This window comes from Leopardus geoffroyi, chromosome A3 (genome assembly GCF_018350155.1).
Source record: "Leopardus geoffroyi isolate Oge1 chromosome A3, O.geoffroyi_Oge1_pat1.0, whole genome shotgun sequence".
NCBI classification, from domain to species: Eukaryota; Metazoa; Chordata; class Mammalia; order Carnivora; family Felidae; genus Leopardus; species Leopardus geoffroyi.
The window spans coordinates 43,649,637-43,666,451 of NC_059336.1; the positions used below are offsets into that span (position 1 = coordinate 43,649,637).

At 40.5% G+C, this 16,815-nt stretch overlaps 1 protein-coding gene across 10 annotated transcripts in view; it reads right to left on the bottom strand.

Annotated features, from left to right (window-relative positions):
* Positions 1 to 16,815, bottom strand: part of DZANK1 (double zinc ribbon and ankyrin repeat domains 1) — a 72,654-nt gene that overhangs the window by 44,144 nt on the left and 11,695 nt on the right. For 9 of the 10 annotated variants that reach the window (XM_045445414.1, XM_045445416.1, XM_045445413.1 and 6 more), the window contains 4 exons: positions 12,503 to 12,617; positions 10,985 to 11,102; positions 9,824 to 9,948; positions 5,854 to 5,939 (listed from right to left, as the gene is read on the bottom strand). In XM_045445414.1, coding sequence (XP_045301370.1) covers positions 5,854 to 5,939; positions 9,824 to 9,948; positions 10,985 to 11,102; positions 12,503 to 12,617 — 444 coding nt within the window. The remainder of the gene's footprint in view (positions 1 to 5,853; positions 5,940 to 9,823; positions 9,949 to 10,984; positions 11,103 to 12,502; positions 12,618 to 16,815) is intronic. The other variant, XM_045445421.1, reaches the window with a different exon arrangement.

Genomic DNA, 16,815 nt, shown 5'->3' on the forward strand with positions numbered 1-16,815 from the left:
AAGCAAGACCTAACTAGATGCTGCTTAAAAAAAATTTGTAGGGGTGCCTGGGTGGCTCAATCAGTTAAGTATCTGACTTTGGCTCAGGTCATAAGCTCGCAGTCCGTGAGTTCAAGTCCTCGCATCGGGCTCACTGCTGTCAGCGTGGAAGCTATCAGCACAGAGCCTGCTTCGGATCCTCTGTCCCCCTCACTCTACCCCTCCCCTGCTTGCACTCACTCTCTCTCTCTCTCTCTCCCATTCTCTCTCTCCCCCTCCCTCCCTCTCTCATCCAGGCGCCCCTAAATAAACATTTTTTTTAAACCTGTAAATAAGGAAAAACAAATAGGTTGTAAGTAAAAGGATAAAAAAAGATATACCATGCAAATACTAATCAGAAGAAAGCAGGAAGTGGCTACGTTGACATCAGGCAAAGTAGATTTCTGAGCAAAGAGTATCACCAGGGTTAAAGAAGTTTATTTCATGATTAAGAGAACCTAAGAATCCAAAAGGTTTACACATAATAATAAAGCTTCAAAGTATATGAAGCAAAATCTGATAGAAAGCATGCATAAGTAGACAAATTCATAATTATAGTCATAGATTTCTCAATCATTGACTAAGCAATAGACAGAAAACTCAGTGAAGGTAGAGAAGAGTTAAATAATACTATCAACCAACTTAACCTAATTCACATTTATAGAATACTCACTTTAGCAAAGTACACATCAAATAAACATGGAGCATTAACCAATCCAATCATACAATATATGCTCTCTGACAAAAACAGGAATTAAATTTGAGATAAATACCAGATTATATAAGGAAAATCTCCAAATATTTGGAAATGTAATAAAATACTTTCAAATAACCCATGGGTCAAAAAAGAAACCACCAGGATAGTTGTTAGAAAGGTTTACACTGAAACCAAATGAAAACACAACATACCAACATTAGGAGCTAAAGCAGTACTCAGGGAAATGCAGAGTCCTAAAGGCCTATATTAGAAAGAAGAAAGGCTTCAAATAAAAGACTTCATTGCCTACATTAAAGAAATCAGAAAAAGAGGAGCAAATGAAACTCAAGGTTCACTTGAAAAGAAATAGATAAACCTAAACAGACTTATATCTGTCAAATAAATTGTGTAGTTTAAAATCTTCCTTAAAAGAAAACTCTGGACCCCAGTGCCTTCAGTGGTGTATCCTACCAAACACCTAAGAAAGAAATAATACCAATTCTACACAAACTCAGAAAATTAAAAAAGAGAGACTACTTCCCAACTCATTTGATGAACCCAGCATTACCCTGACACTAAAATCAGACAGAAAGACACGGAAACTACAGACCAATATCCCCCATGCACATACATGCAAAAAATTCTTTATATTTTAGCAAATCAAATTAAACATTATATAAAATAGATAATACTTGAAGTGAGATTTAACTCAGGAATGCATGGTGGATTTAAACCTTAAAAATCAATCTTTGTAATTTACCACACTAACACAAAAAGAAAAACCACATGATCACTTTAATGGATGGAGAAAATGCTTTAGACAAAAATCTAACATCCAGTCCTGATTTAAAAACAAAACAAAACTTTCAGCAAGCTAGGAATAGGAGAAAATTTCCTCAGTCTGGAAGGGCAACAAAAAAATCTACAGCCGATATCACATTTAGTATTGAGAAATGGAGTGTTTTCTCCCTAGGTTCAGGAATAAGGCAGAATAACCACTCTCATCACTTCTATTCCAAGTTTACTGGGATGTTCTGGCCAAAATAACAAGCCAAGAAAAAGAAAGAAAAGGGATCTGTATATGTTCCAGCTGCAGAGAGCAGACTGCTTTCAGCTTGCCCAGCACCCTAGAGGAGCGAAGAATATATGAATAAGGAATGTTATCATCCAGGTGGCTTTAGGATCCTGAGGAGTAGAGGGGGACAGCACTGAGGAGGTCTAGATGGATCTAATTTGTGTAGGAGTTCCCTGTAGATAAATTACTGGCCACCCAACCACTATAACCTAGTATGTAATGGCTGAATGAATATGTAATCAACTGCAGTGTAACTAAGGCATCTAAAGCTCTAGAACTAGTCAGGTGTACCCCCCACCCAATACCATTTCCTTCCCTCTAATCCTACCTGATATTAACAAAGCATTCATAATTCTAAGGATAATCTCTATTTTATTGTGCTCTTTTGTAACTTTTAAATAAATCAATTTATATAGAAAGAAAGAAAGAAAGAAAGAAAGAAAGAAAGAAAGAAAGAAAGAAAGAAAGAAAGAAAGAAAGAAAGAAAGAGGAAGGGAAGGAGGGAGGGAGGAAGGAAGGTATATCCATAAAGGAAATGAAGAAGTAAAACAATTGCCTTTATTTGCAGGTGACCTGATCACCTATGTAGATAATTCTATGGACTCTACCAAAAAAAGCTGAAAGAATAAATGAATTTATAAGAACACTACATAAAAATCAACTTTATATTCCAGCAATGAGTTATCAGAAATTTACATTTTAAAAGCAATACCATTTACAACAGCATCAAAAAACATGAAATACTCAGAAATCAATTTGACAGAAGATATGTAAAACCTGAGCAATGAAAACTACACAACACAGGGGCACCTGGGTGGCTCAGCTTGTTAAGCGTCCGACTTAGGCTCAGGTCATAATCTCATGGTTGTGAGTTTGAGCCCCACATCAGGCTCACCGTTGTCAGCACAGAGCCCACTTTGGATCCTCTGTCCCCCTCTCTGTCTGCCCCTCCCCCACTTGTGCTCTTGTGCTCTCTCTCTCTCTCTCAAAAATAAATAAAACATTAAAAAAAACCCCACATATATAAAAAAAGAAAAAAGACAAGAAAAGAAACATTATAAAAAAATTACAAAACATAGTTGAAGGATGTTAAGAAAGCCCTAAATAAACAGTAAGATACACCATTTTCCTGGACTTTAAAGACTCAAAATTGTTAATAACATCAATTTTTCTTAAATTAATATATAAATTAAATGCAATCCAAATCAAAACTCTAGCATATATTTTGTAGATGTTGAGAAGCTGATTTTAAAACTTATTTGAGGGGCGCCTGGGTGGCGCAGTCGGTTAAGCGTCCGACTTCAGCCAGGTCACGATCTCGCGGTCCGGGAGTTCGAGCCCCGCGTCGGGCTCTGGGCTGATGGCTCAGAGCCTGGAGCCTGTTTCCGATTCTGTGTCTCCCTCTCTCTCTGCCCCTCCCCCGTTCATGCTCTGTCTCTCTCTGTCCCAAAAGTGAATAAACGTTGAAAAAAAAAAAAAAAAATAAAATAAAATAAAATAAAAACTTATTTGAAAATGCAAAGTGACTAGAATAACCAAAACATTTTTGTAAAAGAACACAGTTGGAGAATTCATAATACTTAGCTTCAAGATTTACTATAAAGCTATGGTAATCAAAGCAGTGTGGTAGTAAATATAAACAAACATCAGTGAACCAGAATACAGAGTCCAGAAACAGATCCACACAAATATCAATTGGTTTTAAATATTCCAAATGTAATCAGTGAGGAAAGGACAATTGCTTTCAACAAATGGTGCTGGAATAAACTCACACCATAATCAAACATGGATCATGGACCTAAATAGCGATAAAACTTCTAGAAGAAAACATAAAATAAAATCTTGTAAGTGAAATATGTCATGGGTTTGAGAAAGACTTCTTAAATATGTCAAAATGAACATAAAGTATAAGAGAAAAATAAATACACTGGATTTCATAAAAAATAAAAACAAGTGCTTCAGAAAAAAAAACTTTCTTAAGCAAATAACAAGCCAAAACTGGGAGAAAATATTTGTAAAACATATATTAACAAAAGAGAACATGTACAACTCAATAATGAGATATAGAACTCAATCTTTGAAAAGGGTAAAATGTTTGAATGGTCACTTTCCCAAAGAAGGTGTACCGATGGCAAGTAAGCACTTTTATTTATTTTTTTTTTAATTTTTTTTTTCAGCGTTTATTTATTTTTGGGACAGAGAGAGACACAGCATGAACGGGGGAAGGGCGGAGAGAGAGGGAGACACAGAATTGGAAACAGGCTCCAGGCTCTGAGCCATCAGCCCAGAGCCCGACGCGGGGCTCAAACTCACGGACCGCGAGATCGTGACCTGGCTGAAGTCGGACGCTTAACCGACTGCGCCACCCAGGCGCCCCAAGTAAGCACTTTTAAAGGCGCTCAAAATCATTAGTCACTAGGGAAATGCACCTGAAATCCACAAATACCATCTCACTAGAATGGCTAAACATAAAAATTAAAGTATTGGTAAGGATGTAGAGAAAGTGGGATTCTCACACACCACTGGAGGGAATGTAAAATGGTGCACCTTCTTTGGAAAACAGTTTGGCAGTTTCTTAAAAAGTTAGACATATACCTATCATATGACCTGTCCATTTCATTCCAGGTGTGTATCTAAGGGAAATGAAACTATTATGTGCATATGATGATTTATATACAAATTTTCCCAGCAGCTTTATCTGTAACAGTCCCAACCTGGAAACAACCCAAATGTCCATCAATAGACAACCGAATAAACTGATTGTGATGTATCCATATAACGGGATACGACTCAGCGGTCAAAAGAAATAAACATTTGAAACATGCAGCAACATGGGTGAATTTCAAAATAATTAGGAAAATGAAAGAAGCCCGGCAAAAAAGAGCACATACTGAATTATTCCACTTACGGACAGAACCAAATACAAACTAAGCTACAGTGATAAGAAGCAGATCAATAAGTTGCCTTAGGATAGGGAGGAGCATAAGGGAGAGACTTCCAAAGGGTACAGTGCAGGAAACTTTTAGAGGTGATGGACTTGTTCATCTTCTTGATTATGGTGGTTGTTTCAAGGTTATATGCATATGTCAATTGTACTGTTTCTTTTTGCAAAATGAGGAATTAAAAAAATGTTTTTTGAGTATAGTTGCCACACAATGTTAAATTAGTTTCAGTTGTACAACCTACTGATCCAACTTCTTTCTATGTTATGCTATGCTCACCACAAGGATAGCTACCATCTGTCACCATGCAACACTATTACCATTGACTATATTCCCTGTGCTTTTATTCCTGCGACCTATTCATTCCATAACTAGAAGCCTGTATCTCCCACTCCTCTTTCCCCAATTTTGCCCATCCTTCTAACTCCCTCCCCTCTGGCAACCATCAGTTTGTTCTCTGTATTTATAAGTCTGATTCTTTTCTTTTTTTATTCACTGGTTTGTTTTTTAGATTCTACATATGAGTGAAATCATATAGTATTTCTTTCTCTGACTTATTTCACTTAACATTATATTCTTTAGCTCCATCCACACTGTTGCAAATGGCAAGATCTCATTCTTTTTTATGGCTGAATAATATTCCATTGTATAAATATAATACATCTTCCCTATCCATTCGCCTATTGATGGACACTTAGGTTGCTTCCATATCTTGGCTATTGTATGTAATGCTGTGATATACATAGCGATCAACTGTACTTTTTAAATAAGTGCAATTTTATTGTATATCAATACACTTAAAATTTGTAAAACTTTTGGGGCATCTGGGTGACTCAGTCAGTTAAGCATCTGACTTTGGCTCATGATCTCACAGTTTGAGGGTTCAGGTCCTGCTTTGGGCTCCGCACTGACAGTGTGGAGCCTGCTTGGGATTCTCTCTCTCTCCCTTTCTCTCTGCTCCTCCCCACTCATGCTTTCTTTCTCTAAAAAAAAAACATTTTGTAAAATGTAATGAAGGACAGTTGTGTGAGCAAACACCATTCTCATGTCTCATCCTTACATTTTTTTGACAATATGTCTCAGTAGGATTTAAGAAATAGTAACGAAAATGTGACACTTACTTGAGAAAGTCTGTCTGTCTTTGAATTCTCATGATCTCTGTGCTTGTCAAACTCTTCTGGCCAGTTATGTGTGCAAAACTAGGGAACTACAATTAAGGATACATATAAAATCATGGTAAAAGCTATGGTATAGTAAAATTTCATTAAAAATTCATTCTAATGGGCTGTCTTATCATATCCAGCACCCATCTTTTAAAAACCATGACAGAAAAAACATTAAGTACTGATTACCCCAAGTACCTGACATTAAAAATATCAAAGTGCTATTACAATTAGGTATGTATATTTCATTAAAAACAAGAGTTTATAAGAAAAGATAACTGAATTAACCATCAGACAGACCAGAGTTTAGAATTTAAAAACCTAAGTTGACCTCCATTTTTCTCAAAAATCTTTGAGATCCTTAGGAAACTCAAAGTAGTCACCTAAAAGAACATATGCAGCAACTGTCTGCTGTTATCCAAAAACATTGAAATCATTTTGATATATTCTTATCTGAGCATTCACTTTGTAACAGGTACTGTGTTTGACACAGAAGGGGGGAAAAAATAAATATTACATAGTACCTACCCCCCAGGACCTGAACTCCTGAACTGGAATATACACAAAATACTGAAACACTGTAGGTTCAGTGTAGTAGGCGTGTGTGTGTGTGTGTGTGTGTGTGTGTGTGTGTGTGTGTGTGTGTGTGGAGTCCCATGGGACCCCAGAGGACATAATCACACTTGCTCCAGGGGAGAAGGGCCTCCCAGGGTGCTAACATCTGAGCTGGGCCTGGGGAGTAAAGAAAGGTTCGTCAAATGGACACAAGGACAATGGGAATCCCAAGCAGAAGAAACCCATTTGCAAAGGCACAGTGGCAGGGCAGTGTTCAGCCTATCCCGGGGCTCAGCCGTTTGACATGGTTTGGAGGTCTGAGGGGCTGGAGGAGGAATGTGGAGGGGAGAAGCTATCACTTAAGGAGCATCTGGCACAACTAAAATGGCATTATGTGGCCATTATCTCCTTGACATTTCACCATGACCTTAGGAGGTGGGTAGCATTTTCCCCATGTTTTAAATGTTTGTAAGTTTCTTTTGAAACTCAATTTCAATTTCAATAATTCCTTAATAATTTCAAACTTACAGAAGAAGTACAGGGAGAGTACAAATAACTCCTGCATACCCAGCCTGACCAGTTTTTCACATTAACATTTTGCCCGGTGCACTTCCCTTCTCTATCTCTCTCTGAACCATGTGAGAATGGACGGCAGTTACGATGCCCCTTTTCCCCTACATTCTTCAGTGTGCAGCACGTCCTAAGAACAATGATGTCCTCTCACGTAGCAATGCGATTATCAAAACCAGAAAAGTTAACAGCTACCCAATACTGTGATCTAATCCCCAGATCTTTACTCAAATGTCATTGTTTGTGCCAATGACGTCCTTCACAGCTATATATTTATTTTTTTCCTGGTTTAGGATCCAGTCCCATGTCAGGCTTTGCATTTAGTGGTCATGTGTCTTTTGTCTCCTTTAATCTGGAATTGTTCCTCAGTCTGTCCTTACTTTTCATGACCTTGACATGTTTGAATTTAATTTGTAGAATCTCCTTCAATTTGGTTTTGTCTGATGTTTCCTCCTGATGGGATTCAGTCACGCATTTTGGCCCAAATATGAGAGAAACGATACTGTGTCCCATCTCAGTGCCTCACACAAAGAGGCACATATAATCCCCATTTTTGAGATGAAGATACTGAGGCTCAGAAAGGTTGAGTCACTTGCTTGAGGTCGCATCAACAGAATGTGAACTGTCTCAGGTACCTCAGCCTATCTGACCCCAGTAGGGTCCCTGTCTACCACAATACCTGCACGCAGAGCTTAGGAAGCTAGAACTTGTGCTGTAGGCAATAGGGAGTGGTCAGAGGTCTTGAGTTGCTTTCGTGTCCGGTCCAACGTGGCATAGACCAGGTGTCACAAAGTGGTGATCTACTGGCTAAATCTGGCCTGCCGTTGAGTTCATTTGACCCAGATATACTGGTCCACAATGTTTCAAATTTTGATTTAATTGTTAATATTGACACATAAACAGGCAGGTTTCTGGCTTTTCTTGTAAAATCAAGATGTGGCAACACTGAGCCCATAGGTCTTCTTGTCAATAGTTGGCCGGAGCTGAGTAGAGATAACCCACTAACTGACTGGGGCATTCCACGTTGCTAGAGAACCCCCAGCTCTTATGCCCCGAAACTGAAGCCTAGTGTAGGCTGTCATTTCTCTCCCACCCAGGCTGTACCATGCATTTACTCTGCTGTCTAGCCCTTGATGGCACCCCCCAGGTCAGTATTTAGTTCAGAGACATCTTGTCTTCCTGGTGGTTGCTGACATGTTATAATACCCACCAGTATCATTAATTCTGATGTTCGTTGAAGTATGGTTCAGATGGGATTCAGCTAGAATGTTGACAAAAGTCTCATACCAATAGGAATAAAAAGAGTGGAAGATAAATATTTCGTGGTCCTTTTCTGGCCCCCTTGCTCCTCTGAATTCTAGTCAAAGTCCCCAAATGTGTCTCTAATGTTCCTATTTTTTTAGAGGATTCTAAGTGTTGGAGTCTTCACAAATTGTCTTACTCTATCTTTTCCTTGTAACAACTCTATCTGCCCACCCACCATATTTCTTGGAGGGCCACAAAGTCCAGGCCGAGGACCACAGACCTACTAAGGCCTTCGTGGAAACCTTAGTAAACAAAAGAACAACTATCCCTGCAATAGAAGATCACCCTTTCCCAGTCTTCTGGAAGAATGGTTCCTTGGTTACCAAATGGACTAATTTACGCTCAACACCTGTGAGCAATGCTCACCACTGTAGCCATTATAGTGTATAATACTGATTTTTAGACAGAAAAATATCATTTTGAAGAATGAGTGGTGTACGACAAAATGCAATCATAACTGTTTTCAGAAGACAGTCTCACGTGACCATAACAATTTGTAATGTGTCCAGAAAGAGTTTCTGTTTTTAGGAAATTTTAAATGTTGGAATATTCACATATTGTCTTACTCTATCTTTTCCTTAAAACAACTCTAGGTGGGCAAGGTAATCCAAATAGTCATACATAAAGAAAATCTCTCTCTCTCTCTTTCTCTCTCTCCCCCACAACTCAAAAATAAATAAACATTAAAAACAACTTTTTCTGAGGTTGGGTTCTTGGGATTGGTTTGAAGCCCCTCAGATGACTCTACTATACAGCCATGTTGAGAACCACAGGGGTCTGTGCTCTGGCCCCAGCCTACCTTTCCCACCTCATCTCCTGCCTTGCTCACCATGCTCCATCCACACCAACCTCCTGGTACTCCCTCACTTTGCTATCGTTACTGCTTCCAAGATCTTTGTAGGGCTGGCTTCTGTTCATCTTGAATTCAAACATCAATTCAATTCCATTCATAAGGCTCAATTCAAATTTAAGGAGGCCCTCTCTTGTCACCCCAAATTAGAACCACTCTTGTTCTTCCTCTGTGGGCATTCTCTATCCCACGGGTTTTCAAACTTCAGTATGCATCAGAAGAAGGACCAATTAAAACAGACACTGGGCCCAGCCTCGGAATCTCTGATTCAAAAGATCTGGGCTAGGGCCCGAGCATCTGTAGTTCTAATAAACTTCACGTGACGCTGATGCTACTGGTATGTGGGGCCACATTTGAGAACCACTGCTCTATCCCATTACCCCCACTTTATCTTTTTCATGACATTTGTCACTATTAAAAAATTTTTGTTTGATGACTTACATGTTTATTATCTGCCTACCCCCACCCCCAATACAATGTAAGCTCCCGAGTACAGGGGCCTTTCTTGTCCAACGCAGTATTCCCAGAACTGAAACGGTGCCTGGCACGTGGTGAGAAGGCTAGGGTACACTGTCTTAAAAGTATTTCATGGGAAGGTTAAGAATATAGGAGGTATTTAGTACCATAAAGATTTTCTTTAGAAGTTACCTGAGACTGGCGGGTGGGTGGTCTAGAACCTGATTCTTCATGGTAAGGTGGGATTTCCAGTGGACCCTCTGAGAAACGAAGATCTTTCCATGTTTTAGAGTCAGTTCTTTCACCTACCTCAAGGTCTAAAATTATTTCAAAAAAATCATTCTGTGGACATCTGTAATTATATATGTAATCATGCAAATACATCTTTATAGTTGGAAACCTTCTAAGTGACCACTGTCATCATATCTTTAACTAGACGTAGCAACTATATAAAGAAGCCTCCACTCAGTGAACTAGCACTAGGAAAGAAAAAATTAGCCTGGACTCAGAAAATAAAAATCTGCCCTGCTACATTCTACAACATTCCACATCAAGCTGAGAAAATAGACAAATCCAATGCCAACATTAGCAGGAAACACTGTTTCTCCCAAAGACACACTGCAGCTGTAAAATGTCATAACAGCATCCCCCTTTTTGAGTGGCTATTGTTTCTTACTTGCTGAGAAACCTTGTGCTCTGAAACCAGAGATAATCAGAAACTTTGCTGATTGAAATCGTATCAGCAAGAATGAAACCTCCGACTCTTGCCTGGAGGACGTAAGTCACTCGGACACAGAGAAGCAGCTTCAATTTCCAACCTTGGTGTAGAGCATCAGAGAAGGGTCTCTGAATACAACATTCCACATTTATTTTCAGTTTCCAAGGTGAACAAAACCCTGGTTCCCTTTACAATACATACTTGATGCTGAGCACTTTACACCAGGCCCTGCTTTGCTTCAAGTCTGTCAAAATTCTGCTTCCCAAACTCCACCTGCCCCCCTAACCTTATAACTGTGTCTTTTCCTTTATTTGGTGAGATGCCCCATGGTTCCTCTGAGGTGTGGTATCCCTCGTTGCAATGGGTCGACAAATCTCACTTTGTTGGACTCCTTGATTATCCCTCTTGGTCTTTTTTTTATTTTAATATGAAATTTATTGTCAGAATGGTTTCCATACAACACCCAGTGCTCATCCCAACAGGTGCCCTCCTCAATGCTTAAACTGTTAGTGAGGACAGCACTAGGACTCAGATTATAGCTTACTTTTCTATTCCAGTATTTCTTATTCTAACCCTTCTTCACACAAGAAAACCAGCAGGGAACCTGTTTGGTGGTTTACAATTCTAAACCTTACCTTCGTCCTGCCATGTCATACTTGGAGACTTTCTAAGGTTAACCTTCCAACCCTGTTTATTTTCAGCATTCTTACATTTCTTCCGTAGTTTTGACCCAACAAACCCATTTTTCAATTCCTAGGAATGAAGAGATTTCATGTCAGTCACTTCATTACACCCATTTAGAATGTGAAAATTAAAAATTGCCAGGTGGAGACAGTGTCATGGTATGTACTTCTTGCTGGGAAGGGTTTACAGTAGTTTTTTACATAGTAACCTCTGTTTTACTTTACTCTGAAAACACACAGTTTTGTATCTGGGCCCTTGGCTGGCAGCATGTCTGGTTGGTAGGGACCAGCAGTCAAACAGCCAGGAACAGCGGCCAACAGCAGGACATGAAGGCAGGATGTTACAATCATGGCAGTCTGGGGAATAACAAAGGGACCAACAGATCCAGGAAGTAAATAAAGGGTGGGGTCAGACCAAGATAGGACTTAAGTACAATACCTGCTCATACACAATCCTTATACTATTCTCCATGAACTTTCTTCTCCTGGATGCAGCCGGTTATGGCTTGTTCAAGCCTGAGCCCCTGCTGATGCATGTAGGCTCAGCCTCTGCTGGATGCCCCTGCCCACGGTAGATCTCTGATCTGATCACACTTGAACCCCACACTATACCTGCACCCACTGCTCTGCTCCCACAACCACCTCTATGGGCTCTGGTCCATCCTTGGGCTGAAGGGACTCCCTCACAAACTTCCAGTCATCCCCATCAAGACCTCCATGACTGAGACTTGTTGGCTGGTTGCCTTACCATGGGTTAGCCCATCCTCTGGCTCTTGGATCTATCTCACCGATGCCCACAGCCCAGACACTGAAGTTTCAAACATCCTTGTAGATAAGTCTAGTTCACTCTCTAAAGAGGTGAGGCTTTGGTCACAGATAGCTTCTACTAGCCTGATGTATCTGTTCAACAAATGTACACTCACTGCCTTCTCCTGCCCACCTCTGTGGAAGGCAATGAGTATGGCAGTCATGCTCTCTGCCACCTTGGAATTTACGCCACATGAAGAAGACAGACAACAAGCAAAGTAATCACATATTGAAAGCACTATACAAAAGGAGAAGGCCTGGATGCTAGGAGAGCAATGATAGCACACAACATACAGAGTCTAGTTTGGCTGCCATATATACAGGGGAGTCACAGAGCAATAAAGGATTACTGAAGACAGAAACTGATCACTTGGGATACCAGGCTAAAGGTTTCTGCTTTCATCAATAGGTTAAGTGGGGAATCAATGAAGACACTGGAGCATGGGCCGTGATGCTGGGTAGGAATGTCTAATGTGCAGGATGAAACATGTGCAGGATGGACTGACCAACGGGTGGGAAATCACTCTGCAATGGCCACTACTGACCTCAATTATAAGGACATGTGAGCATAGGGTACGAAATGAAAAAGAAGATGGGATCGCAGAGAAAGGAGGAACCAAGAATGTGGTGACTATCTGAAAGTGCTACAGGTTCATTACTTGCCTGCTTTGAAGAATCTTTGAGAATATTTTCAACATTGTCTTCAGAAGACACTGCATTTGGTGGCTCATAGCCCACCTGAAACACCTTTGTTACAATGCCACTCTGTCTGCAGTCCCTGAAAATTATTCAAAATAGAAAGAGCCTCTGTGTCACACAAAGCTTCAAAGAAAAGATGGCTAACAATTAAGAGAACTCTATGAAGTTCCTTGGCCTCACTACTAAGGTTATTATGTTTTAAACTGGAAAAATCAAAGCACAACTTTTAAAGTCCTTCCTTACCCTGTTCTCAGTTAGATTATCTACTGCTGTGTAACAAAGCACTCCAAAACATAGTGTCTTCACACACAAACTGGGTTAGCCAGGCCCAGCTGGGTAGCTCTCATTTGTCATCTCTCACATGGTCAGACAGATATCAGTTAGACTGGAGTGAACTGAAAGATTAGCTCAGCTGGATGTCTAAAATGCTTTCTTGGGGCACCTGGGTGGCTCAGTCGGTTGAGTGTCCGACTTCAGTTCATGTCATGATCTTGTGGTTCGTGAGGTCAAGCCCCGCGTCGGGCTCTGTGCTGACAGCTCAGAGCCTGGAGCCTGCTTCCAATTCTGTGTCTCCCTCACTCTCTGCCCCTCCCCCGCTTGTGCTTGCACTCTCTCTCTCAAAAATATACATTAAAAATTTTTTTAAATAAATAGATAAAATGCTTTTTCCCTCATATTCAGAGCCTGGGCTAGCATAACTGGAACAGCTGGGGGCTCGCCAGTTTTCTTTCTCAGCCTCGGTGTCTATCTGTCTCTGTTTCCCTCTCCCTCCCTCTTATGGTGGTTAGCTTAGGCTTCCTCACAGTATGGACGGCTCAGGGAAATCAGACATCCTTCATGGTGCCTGGCTTCACCCAGGGTTTATGTTCCAAGACACCATAGCAGAAACTGTAATACTTCTTTTTATCTAGACTTAACATCATTTCTGAAGCATTTTATTGGTCAAAAGTAAGTTGTAGGGCCAGCCCAGATTTAAGCAGAGGGGCTTTACTGGGAGGCATGGTTTATTGCGTTTTTGGAGTCCGCCACACTCACCATAAGATTTCATACCTTAAGCCTCAAACTATTCTAAAACAAAGAGTGGGGTTACCAATAAACCATTCCATGTGAGCCAAGAGAATTTTCCTTCCTCCAGCTGAAGGTAGCATCTGCTCTGGCAAGCTTAATTCCTTACATACCAGCAATTTTTCAATGTATTCATAACATTTCACCATTAATCTTGTTCCTCTTGGATACAATAGAAGTTCCATGAGAAAGCAATATAGAGGTGCCCATAACTAAAAACTGGTGGTTGACTGCATCTCAGCACCAGCAGCTTGCCTAGACTCTTTTTTTTTCCATTTACTTTTTTATTTTTATTTTTTTAGAGAGACAGAGCACATGCAAGGAGGGGAGAGGAACATAGGGGGTGCAGAGCCTGACACAGGCTTTATCTCACAACTCTGGGATCATGACCCGAGCTAAAATCAAGAGATAGACACTCATGGGCTGCCTGGGTGGCTGGGTCCATCAAGCATCCAACTTTGGCTCAAGTCATGATCTCGTGGTTTGTGAGTTCAGGCCCTGGGTCAGGCTCTATGCTGACAGCTCAGAGCCTGGAGCCTGCTTCAGATTCTGTGTCTCCCTCTCTGTCTGCCCCTCCCCTGCACTCGCTTGCGCTCGCGCGCCCTCTCTCAAAATAAATAAACATTAAAAAAAAAAAAATTGGACATTCAAACAAATGAGCCACCCAGGTGCCCCTCTTAATTTTTAAAAACAACTTTATTGAGGTATAATTTACATGACATGAAACTCACCTATTTTAAGTATATAGTTTGAGAATATTTAGCAAATTTATACAATTGTGTGACCATTACCACAATCCAGTTTTAGAACACTTCTGTCACCCCACACCCCAAAAAATCCCTTATGCCTGTTTGAAGACAGTCCTTGCTACCAAGCCCTACCCCAGGCAACCACTGATCTGTATCTTATTCCTATAATTTTACCTTTTCCAGACATTTAAAATGAATTTCACCAGAGCACCTGGGTGGCTCAACTGGTTAAGCGTCCAACTCTTGGTTTGGGCTCAGGTCATGATCTCACAGTTTGTGTAGTCAAGCCCCACATCTGGCTCTGTGCTGGCAGCATGGAGACTGCTTGGGATACTTTCTCTTTCTCCCTCCCTCTCTCTGCCCCACCCCTGATCATGCTCTCTCTCTCTCTCTTTCTCTCTCTCTCTCTCAAAATACATAATCATTTAAAAATTTAAAAAAAATTTAATTAAAAAAATGTCACCACACAAATATAGTCTTACATGTCTGGGCTCTTTTACTTTTCCATGTCCTAAAATGCTTTAAATTCTTTGATTAAGTAAATATTTACAAACACATAAACATCAATTCCAAAACAGTTGAGAAATGTTAAACATTAAGCAATATACAAGTTTCAGGCTACATTTTTAGAAGAAAAGAATTATCAGAAATACATAATTCACGTCAATCACCACTATCTATCAGTGAGGGACAATACTGAAGAAATAATATGATCAATGGATACTTGCATGTTCATTGGCTGGAGCGATATACGGGTGGCTAAACTTTAGGGAAGCACATGTTTTGTTTTGTTTTGTTTTGTTTTGTTTTGTTTTGTTTTGTTTTGTTTTGTTCTTAATAACAAAACCAGTTTTACAGGTACAGAAATCTGGACGCAGATACAGATGATCTTTGCTTAACTCCTTCACTCCAATGTTCATTTCATCTAAATGTTCATTTTTGGCCTCAGGTCTGTCATCCAATATACATACAGTCGTCCTCCTTGCTAGCACACTTCCCAGACACCACAAACATCTCCATTCAGGAATCCTTCAAAGCCTGGATAACTGCAGGGCTCCCTGAAATGTGTGCTTCTAGCCCCCACCCCATCACGCTGAGTAGAAGCCTGACTGCCCAGCCACTTGCTCTACTCCTGGAAGACATGGGTTGTCTCCATCACAGCCGGCACCTTCCATGGGGACCCAGCCAGGGTTCTCACCCATGGACTTTGTTCTCTCCAAAAGGAGCCCAGAAACTAGCTTCAAATGTCTGCTAAGTAGAAGGATTTCTTGACTGTATATCAAAAAAGGCTTAGGTTTGGGGTTGGAGCTAGAAATCCTACTCAGCCCAAATCTCACTTGAATACACATAAATTTTTTCAAGGATTGAAATCAGAGGCCTTAAATATGGATCTTTAGGAGGAGTAATAGAAGGTACATTCGACAAAAATAAAATAAAATAAAAAGTTACATGTAGCTCTGTCCTCACAAAGATTATTATCCTCTCAATAAAACAATAGAATTACTTGGATGATTACAAGAGGTAAGAAGCTGGATCTGTAAGAATTCTGCAACTTGTCCAGGTCGGGTTTTCTCAATCTACTGAGAACTACTGAAACTTCAGGTTAGATAACTCTGTTGTAGGAGGCTGTCCTGTGCACAACATGGTTAGCAACATCCTTGATCTCCACCCATCAGATGCTACCAGCACATTCCCACTTCCAGATGTGGCAACCAAAAATATTTCCAGACATTACAAAATGTCCCCTTTGGGGCCCAATTATGCCCAACTGAGAATCTCTGGTTTAGGAACATGAAGGGGTTAAGTGGAAACCACTTACCCAGGCAGGCAGAGATTTTTCAAATACAGAAGCATGCCTTTTGAGTTGGGTCACACAACAGCAATCTGCTAGGCCTTTGTTAAGAATCTGAATAGCAACAAACAACAATAACAGCTACTACATGTGCGATGCCAAGTGTATTGCCTCTGATCTTCACAATGGCTGTCAACTAAGTTTTATTAACTTCATTTAATAAATGGGGAAACTGAGAATCAGAAGGCCACATAACTTATTCAAGGTCAGACAAAGAGGAGCAAGAGAACTGGGATTAAAGTCCAGATCTGAAGGTCAACAACCTCCATCCTCTGTCCCACTGTCCAAACTACCTCTCTCGAAGCAGTGTTCTTCTTGCCTTTGTTGCTGCCTATGGAGATGACATCTGGATCTTTCCTCCACACGTTATATCCGGCACGGGGCTGCAGAGGGATGACCATGACATGCCCTGGTAACCTGCTAATGAGTTTACTTTATTCCGTTGCTGTAAAACTGGGATGTCCCTCATGGAAGAAAAATGGTTTTTCTTAGGGAACTCTGGCTCCCCCAACCACCTACCTTCAGTTCAAGACAACTTTTACCTCAGGGCAGCTCCATTTATCTTAACCGCCATATAAGGCAACTGACAAAGAAGGGAGAACCACCCAAGT